General features: G+C 37.8%; 1 protein-coding gene across 2 annotated transcripts in view; it reads right to left on the minus strand.

Annotated features, from left to right (window-relative positions):
• TTR (transthyretin) overlaps positions 1-6,038 on the minus strand; it is a 6,667-nt gene extending 629 nt beyond the window's left edge. The window contains exons 1-4 of one of the 2 annotated variants that reach the window (XM_023530961.1): positions 5,924-6,038; positions 4,894-5,024; positions 3,000-3,135; positions 1,626-1,976 (exon numbers count right to left, since the gene is read on the minus strand). In XM_023530961.1, coding sequence (XP_023386729.1) covers positions 1,941-1,976; positions 3,000-3,135; positions 4,894-5,024; positions 5,924-5,992 — 372 coding nt within the window. In that variant the 5' untranslated portion in view covers positions 5,993-6,038 and the 3' untranslated portion in view covers positions 1,626-1,940. Of the gene's footprint in view, positions 1-1,625; positions 1,977-2,999; positions 3,136-4,893; positions 5,025-5,923 lie in introns of those variants that run through there. The other variant, XM_011361945.2, reaches the window with a different exon arrangement.
• Positions 6,039-9,723: the final 3,685 nt, after the last annotated feature.

The raw sequence follows: 9,723 nt of genomic DNA on the forward strand, positions 1-9,723 counted from the left end.
ATCCATTTCTAACAGAGTCCAAAAGCATGAGTCACAGACAGACTACTGGAAGTCCAGTGGTAAAGTAATTATTTTTATTATATTTAGTTTTTGGAACAGTTAAAACAAAAGGCAAAAATCAAAATATGCTGGCAAGCTAACCATTGGAGTCATTAAAACAAGAGTTCTTTTCTAATGCCTGTGTGATCAGGTCTCTCTGTTTTTTTGTTTGTTTGTTTGTTTGTTTGTTTTGCGAAATCACACTGAAAATTAGGGTGGCCCTAGCCTAATTGAGGGAAATCACAGAAAGCCTAAATGCTTTTGTCTGTTTTCTTGGTTTCAGAAAAAGGAGGGGGAGAATGTAGAAACTGGCATTCAACGACCTGAAGTCTTGAGAATGATGACTGTCAATCCCACTGCAGACTTAGAGCCCTAGAATGTTAGAGCTGGAAGGAACATTCTTCTCTTTTTACAGATAAGCAAATGAGAGCTCTGAATTTAGAGTGTTTGGTCCAAATTCACACAGTGACAGAGCTAAGGCTCCTGTCTCCAAACTCAGAGTTTTTCTCTTATTATTCCTTTGCATTTTCTACCATGAACATTATACATATATTTTATGTATGTTACAAGCAATGAAATATGGAGTAAAAGCATTATAGATAGGGTTCTATTTACAATACAAGCAGAGTGTGGAAGATCATGCTGGAATTCTGAAATATACAACATGTGTTGGAGCTCATTTAAGCTTTCTAATTGAGCAAATTGTCGATCACAGTGCTGTTTCAGTTAGTCAGGTACTTCAGGCAAATTTAGTAGAGCTTTTGAGATTCAGGTGCTGGGATAGTTAGGTGCTTGGACTGAGGCAGTTAGGGAAAACTTTGGTTCAGGAGAGTAATAGAAGACAGTGAGGAGGTGTTTTATTTTACTTAGTTTGTATACAGACCCTCAACTGTACTGTGGACACACCCTGGATAGTACATTTGGTTCCAGATATAGAAGAAGAAGACATTGATTACTTGGGGACAGGAGAAAAAAATATCTAATTGAACCACACCAAAAACATAAATATGTCAAGGCAAGAGAAGGTGAGATTCACTTAAGAATCTCTGAAGGAGAAAGAACATTCCTTAAAAGGCCAAGTTTCTGGAATCAAACCAGGAAGATTTATCTCTTAGAGTGACATTGGGCTCCATCCTCATTTTATTTTTCCTAAAAATTGTAAATGGCATAATCTATGCCCAGTCTCTCTCATTCAATGAAGAGGACTAAGAGTTCCAAAGGAAATTCCTGATTTTCTCTGTAAGCCTAATATGGCACCTAGGCCATTGGCCAAGGAAGAGCTGACTAATGCTGAAGGATAGCAACATTCTGGGAGGTACTTATCAGAAGATGCTGGCAGGAAAGAAATTCATGGCTAAACCCACCAGGTACCAACCGGTCACCAAAGTGCAGCAGTGGGGCTCATTCTTGACTACTTATTCTCTTTCATTCCCCTTATTCATTTAGGCTCCAAGTTGGGCTCATGGTCCTGCCTAATTCATTCCAAGGGCAAAGATGTATGTATTTTCACTTCTGAGTCTATAGCATCTAGCAGAGCACTCGCCATGTAGAAGGTTTTTATTTTTAAAATGTTTATTGATTGAATACGAAAAGAGTGAAGAGCAGACAAGGAAGCTGATGTCTAGTAAATAGGATCAATAAGTTATGGGTAGTACGGCAGAGAATCTTCTCAGGTGGTCTCATCAGATTGAGATCCAGGGCAGACAAGGGTCGCAGGGAGGCTGCTCCAGTTCTCTAGGGTAGGACCTGAAATTCTAGGGCCATGTGTCTTGTGGTGGGCACCATAAAAACCCTGCATCCGACCTGGACCAGGTTCCGTGTCTTGCTGCCTTGCTGAGAAGTAGCCAGAGACATGCTTCTTGGTAGCTGGGGCTTCCTTGGTGACTTGTGGGCCCCAGAAGTCAAATAATGCCCGATGGTTTCCCTGGCAACATTGTCTACTAAAAGAACCATTTTATGTCAATTGAAAGTCTTACCCATGACTAAGCCAGAGAGAATGGCTCCCTTTCAGGCCGAGCTATTTTTCATAAAACTAGTTGATCTTTAACTCTGAACGTCATGTCTGGATTCTATTTCCATGACAGCCATCTGTTTTAAATGACTTAAAGAATTACAGACAAGAAGGAGGCAAGGAGATTGGGCCCATGTATAACTACCTCATAAATAGAGGAATGCAGTGTACACCAAGGATTACAAATGTAGTATTATTGCTGTTGTTGTCATCATCATCATTATTATTATTAGCTTGGCTTCTCGTAGAAAGACAGCTGAAGCATAGTTCAGCCTGAACCCTGTTAGTAAATATTACTGCTCCTTCCCTTACTAGTCCTGTGGCAAGTTATTTAACTTCCCTGAACCTCATTTTCTTCATCTGTACAATGGGGATAGAAATAAGACTGACTCCAATTGGTTATTTATAAAGATTAAATAAGTTAAATATAGAAAACATGACAGTGTCTGGCATGTGACATATGCTTGATAAATGTCATCTATTGTGTTGCTATTATTATTGCAAAGTCACTATCTCTATATGCATTGTCCCAAATCACTTATGCAAGCCTCTGGGTTCTAGATGCGTTTTGGAATGAAGAATTTTTCAGATTTAGAGAAGTAAAATAATACATCTATCATTTGTTACATAACACCCTACTAACATTAATAATTATTCTAATCTAACATTAATAACTCTTCAGCAAACAAATATTCATATTCAGTACAATGAATGAATACTATAAAGAGCATCCCTGTAAGTTCAGGTCATGTTATTAAATGAGTTTTTACCAAACTTAGAGAGTTTGCTTTTCAGAGTTTTGTGGATTTCTGATTGTAGAAATGGAAAAGGGAAACTGTGCTAGTTTAATGACATTTGATGGTATGCATTTCCATGGTATGCAAAGTGCAAATTGTGCATTTCATGGGATTAAAAACAACAACAAATAATAAAAATAAAAACAACTCACCTCTACATATTCATGGAAGGGAGAAATGCCAAGTGCCTTCCAGTAGGATTTGGTGTCTAACATCACTTTGTACATACCTTCTACAAATTTATCATTAGTTGTGAGTCCGTGGAGCTCTCCAAATTCACTGGTTTTTCTAAAAGGTGGAAATGTCCAGGTTAAGTTAGGCATTAAGGGAATAAATGCCATGTCGAGGTGACACTACACCACACACACACACACACACACACACACACACACACACACACACACCCCACATATGCACGAACATTTTGTGTATGAATGAAAACACATATTTTTGCAACTAGGTCAAGATAGGGAAAATTCTATTAAATGTCTGAAATTAACTGACAGGAAATTTGTCAGAGACGATTCAAAATCTCATTGTAGTTTTTTTCTCTTATGAGAACAAGATAGAGGTATAATGTTTCACTTCAAAAGGAGTCATTGTGGTTCAGGGTTGGTGTTTGGGTGAAGCTTCATAACAAGCCCTGGAAGCGGCTGTAAGCCATTCTGAATGCAGTTTCCCATGACACCAGGGTCTCACTCCTCTCCCTCGCGGTGTGAGGGTATCTTTCAGAGGCGGTATCATTTGTACACACAGAGTAGTCCAAAATACAATGAGAAATGTGTATCTGACTTTTTCACCGTTTATATATTTAATCTCTTTGGTTACTCTTTGCCAATAACAAATACCAGGCAACTCCTTTTTAAGTTTTTAAAAACTAGGCAACTTCTATTTCCATATAATTACTAGCTCAATAGCTCTTGTTTGAAACTGCTCTTCATCAGACTGCAAAAACTAGGACAGATAAAGCAAAGTTGTCTTTATTGACTCTGACCATTCCTTTCTACCTTTCTTTTTTCCAGGAAGAAAATATTTAATTTCCTTTTTTTCTGGCTTGTCCTAAGATTCACATGGTATCCATTCTATCTCTTGTTTAGTATATTTCTTAACTACTTTCCACATGTGCTTGGCATTTTTATAAACATAAATGAATTAAGAAATACAAACTCAATTGGAACCACACCAAAGAAATTGATCTTCCCAATGATGGATGAAGAATCATAATGTAGTTCTTGGGATTCAATTAAAACCCAAGAGATAGAAACACTTAGTAGTATTGCTTTCTGCTGAGGGTTCTTTTCTTTCAGTTAGTTGGTTTAGGTTCACTAATATGCCAATGTTGTAATTGCCAATGTGCCAATGAAGGTGAGAAGTCATTCTTGTACTTGACAGTTGGGTGATGGTGAGATTGGCCTGTGGCTGTGCTGTGCATGTGTGTCTTTCTCTTTTGTGTCCTTTCTTTTTGAGTTCGACAGCCCCCAGCCATGTAGAGCAGATGCTCCCTAAGTATTTGCTAGACAAAAGCCCTGGATTCTGGATGATCCTGATAAACCGCAGACAGGTGCCTTGTCAATGCTGCCCCTCAATTCTTTTCCTTTAATTAACAAATTAACACAAATTGTATACTTTTCCTAAAATTCCAAGAGACAAATAAGTCAACTTGAGCATTATGCCAGGGCATAAAGGAATCTGTGAAACTCCTGAAATCACATATGCATTTTTGTATGTGTGTGTGTATAGGTGTATTTTTCTGGGCATGGAATCCATAGTTTATATCACCTTCTTACAGTGGCCTGTGACCCACTGCTGGAGTAGAGGAGGTGCCAGCTGCTTCTTTTCCCCATCATCTACCCTAAATGCTGCCCAGGTTCTTCATCACTCCCAGCTAAGCCAACCAAGAGGAGGACACCCACTTGACCTCTACTTATATTGTCAATCTACTTGTAAATTCTTAAGTGAATAGATGGGAGCCCCTCTTTCCAACAGGTGGTGGGCGAATGGAAAGATATAATGAAGCCCCACATCTGGGTTTGTTGGGCAGCTTACCCAGAGGCGAATGGCTCCCAGGTTTCATCAGCAGCCTTTTTGAACACTTCCACAGCCACATGGGCAGCAGGACTGCCTCTGACAGCATCTAGGACTTTGATCATCAGAGGACACTTGGATTCGCCAGTGCCCTGGGCATAGAGAAAACAAGTGAGAAGTCAACAAAATTGGTCAGAGTGAAAGGATTTATTCTTCATGGTGTTAGGAGTCTGGAACAAGTCAGGGAGTATATGCTAATCCCATTTCTAGCAATGTAAGTATTGACAGTTAATGAGCTTCCCTTACTCAGTGTAACACAGACACAATTGTTTCCAAAGCAAGAATGGTTTCTGCTTCCAGATACACTGCAATGGACTGGGGGCATGTGCAATTAATTGGGGGATGGTGAGGGTGGGGGAATAGGCCCTCTGAGAACAGTTGCTTTGTTAAGCCTCACCATTTGAGGAGAATTACTGAAAAGATGTAATGTGCCATAGAACCAAGTAGTTTTTCCCTGAGAGCATTTTAGTCAGTTGTTGCTGTAGTAATTCTCTTATTCGTTATTGTAAAATAATGACAGACTACTTCATGATCCATTTGATAGTATTAGTTAATTCTAGGGGACTTAAGAATCAGATGTCTGACTTGAATGTTGCCCACCAAGCCTTTCAAAGATTAACCAATGAATATATTTTTATTAGTTAAGAAGAAATAAACTTTGTATGAGGATGTATTTCTGAAAATTCAATATTAATAGCTTTGTGAATATCCTATCTTTATTTTTATCGTCTGTCTGAGGAATTTGAGGCACTAGGCATTGCAACACCGATGAACCAGAGCGATAGAGAGCACCCAGAATCCAAGCGCCAGTTCAGTGAGCTCTGCAGAACATCATTCTTTCTGGAGTTTGAATCAATGGTGTTTAAAAATAGATGCTGGCTACCCTTGCCCTCATAACAAAAGCTGTGGCAAATCTGGAGGAAGTCACTTCTATTTCATCTAGTGTATATAGGAAATGTATAAAAGGGACTCCACAGAATCAAGCACTCACCACAGGGCTAGCCTCAGACACAAATACCAGTCCAGCCAGGCAGAGGAGGAGGAGACGATGAGATGCCATCCTGCCAAGAATGAGTCGGCCTCTGTGATAGTTTCGACAAGCCTGGGGTTTTTATACTCACTTCTCCCAAGCCAGGCTGCTGATCCTGGCCAACCCGACTCCAAACCTGCTGATTCTGATTATTGACTTAGTCAACAAAAGGAGAATAAGTAACCCACACAAATATGGACCTTGCCTAGAGGGATTAAAGCGTTGGAACATTAGCGCTATGAAATATTCTTAACAGGTCATTTGACTAGCTAAATGACCAAAAACAAAACAATCAAAACAAAACAAAAATATTTTGTTTTCTCCTGGCTAAATATAGCAACATTCTTGGGATTTTTTTCCTCTTTACCTATTTCTACGCATGTTTTCCATTTTCTATACAGTTTATCTTTCAGTTTAAATGGTAGATACAAGTTGTAATAATTCGTTTCACATTAAATGATATTTGGCTGCACAGGCTTAAATAAAGTGCATTAGAAGACATTATTGCATTTGATGTATGTCCATAAATTAGCAAGGAAAAACTCTTGGCAGTAGTTACATTTTTTAAAGTCTATGCTTTAGCCAAACTAAGTTATTTGTAAGCTTTGTTAGTCAGCAGTTTCTCCACAATTTTGGTGTTCTAGCCAGACAAGGTTCATGTCAATTCAAAGAATAATGATATATTACAAACTGTCACTGATGAGCCTAAAATACAAAGAACCAAATATTCTTCACTGCTTCTTCTGCACTGACTATGCAGAAACAAGGCTACCCAGCTGGCTTTTGTCAGAGTCAAAATTTCTGGGAGAAAGGAGAGACAACTGTGAGAACTAGAATCCACAATTGACAACAGATTCTCTTCCTCCTGGCTGACTTAAATGTCCAAGAATTATAATCATTTGATGATTCAATAATCAAGTACCAATTCTTATGCACATGTGTTTGTGCATATGCGTATGTGGCTTTGTTTATGGATTAATTAAGACAGGTTTTGTCCTTTTAGAGACAAATATATAGAAGACATGGAGAAGAGAGACAAAAATTTTGGACAAATTCATTTTAAGGGTGGTCCAGTTTAGAGTACCGAGTGTTGTAGGAGTGTTCCTATGGCTGACAGATTTGGGTTGGAATAAACTCAACAAGAGATCATGAAGGAAAGAGATTTCAGGGAATCACGGAAGGGTCTGGAAGGCATTCGGGAATATGGAAATGTGCAGGAGAAGACTTGGGGAGAGTGGGTTGACCACAGGAAAGCAGCAATGAGCAAATCCAGTTCAGAGCATAGCTAGGACTGGAATCTTATAGCTTTAGAGTCTGAAGTAGCACTGGAAAGAGTTTTGAATTTTGGAGTGAGATGACCTGAGTCATCCAGTTCCTAGTTTTGCTGCCTAGTTTTTCAGATGACCTTCTTTGAGTTATTTAATATCACAGATACTCAGCTTACTCATTTGTGAAATGGAAATACCTACTTTTCTGCTTAAAGAACTGTTATAATAACTTTTAATATGATTTGATATAAAAGCTCTTTGTAAATTGTAAACCACTTTTCTGGTATAAATTGTAATTATAACAAAATTTGGTTCAACATCTCTACTGAGAAAATCTTTTCTCTGACTTATCTCATATATTGTCACCCAATATTCTCTTGACTATTTCCCATTGCTCAGAAATTGGACGGAGAGCCTATTTTCTGTATGAATTCCAAACATTTGAAAATTCTGTCATATCTCAAGCAAATCTTCCATCAATGCATCTTAGTGCTACATTCTGTCGAAACCTAGAAAGGTCATAGACATTACAACTCACAATTCTGGGCTGACACCAGTCCATAGATATGTTTGGCCCATGGAATATTTCATTAAAAAATTTGAACTAGTTGCTAAAATAAAAAATTGAGATGTGTTACATAAAAATTTGAATTTCTGGTTTCTCTTGAGAAATGAGAAAAAATGGCAGTACGAGGCCCATATTCACACGTGACGATAATCAGTGGGCTCTCACTCTCAGACATTTCAACTCTGTAGACCTGCCTTCCAACTCTGAGGCCAGGGAACATTCCTAGTGGCACTATCATGCTTGAATTTTTTTCGTTTCCATGTCCTGTCTCTCTCATCTGTGTTTCTGCCTGGCTTCTTGGAAATTTGAGTTTGCAACTGATGTTCTTCCTATAGCCAATCAAGTAGTGAATGACAGCTTATTTTGTTTTTGCCAAAGAAACATTCTTACTTCTTTGAACGAACCCTTTTCTTGTTTGTTTGTTTTAGTCACCCCTTGTTGTCCTAATCCTGAAATTTGCTGGGTCGATAATTTCAGAGGCAAACAGGCTCTGCACTCACTTATTTATTTATCCTTTCTTCATATAATTTTTTAAAATTCCTATTCCTCCACATCAGTCCCCTCTGATAACTATCAGCTTGTTCTCTATATCTCTGTATCTGATTCTATTTTTGTTTTGTTTTTTGTATTTAGATTCCACATATGTGAAATGATTCCTCTTCAGACACAGTTCTTGGAATCCTTACCACCTAGAAACTTCTTCCTCATATACTCCCATTGGTCAATATTTCTCTACATATGAGATGTTCTGAATGGGACACATTTTCTGGATGGGGTTAGCCCAACACACTCGACATTGAAACTTCCCTTGGCAAAGAGACCCTACTGCAAATGAGGCACCCTGAGTGCGTCTGAAACTGGAGTAGCTATAACTCACTCCCTCACTTCACCATAACACTACCCATTGTGACTTGGTCACAATCATATAAAAATCACCATATGTTATCCATCATTCTGTGCTTTTATCATTTGCAAATATTATTTTATTTTTTCAGCTTTATTGAGGTATAGTTGACAAATAAAATTGTAAGATTTGATATGTGTATACATTGTGAAAGGATTCCCATCATCTAGTTAATTAACACATCCGATACCTCACACATTTATATTTTTGTGTGTGTGAGAATATTTAAGTTCTACTCTCTTGGCAATTTTCATTATATAACAGAGTTATCAACTATGGTCACCATGTTTTACATTAGGTCCTCACACTTGGGTCTTCTTATAGCTATAAGTCTGTTACTCTCACTTCCCAGCCCCTGGCGACCACTTTTCAACTCTCTGTTTCTACGATTTTTGTTTGTTTATTTATTTTATTTTTTTTTACAGATTCCATACATAAGTAATACCATGCAGTATTTATCTTTCTCTATCTGGCTTATTTCACTTAGCATAATGCTCTCAAGGTCCATTTATGTTGTCAAATAGCAGGATTTCATTCTTTCTCATGGCTGAGTAATATTCCATTATATATATATATTTCTTATTTATCCATTCATTCATTGATGAATATGTAGATTTTTTTTTCATATCTTGACCATTATGAATAATGCTGCAATGAACATCGGAGTGAAGATATCTCTTCAGTATCTTGTTTGAATTTCCTTTGGAAAAATACCCAGAAGTGGGATTGATGAATCACAAGGTAGTTCTCTTTAAAATTTTTAAAGAAATCTTCATACTGTTTTCCATAGTGGCTGCACCAATTTACATTCATACCAATAGTGCACTGGGGTTCTCTTTTCCCCACAACCTCACCAACACTTTTTTTCTTTTTGATGATAGCCATTCTAATAAATATGAGGTGATATCTCATTGTGTTAATTTTTTATTTATGAATTTTAACGTAAATTGGGAACCTATGTTTATGCCCGATGCATCTCATCCTGTTAGTTCCACCCTACTACTTCATCTTTTTGACATCG

Source organism: Pteropus vampyrus, unplaced genomic scaffold (assembly GCF_000151845.1).
Source record: "Pteropus vampyrus isolate Shadow unplaced genomic scaffold, Pvam_2.0 Scaffold3, whole genome shotgun sequence".
Classification (NCBI taxonomy): Eukaryota; Metazoa; Chordata; class Mammalia; order Chiroptera; family Pteropodidae; genus Pteropus; species Pteropus vampyrus.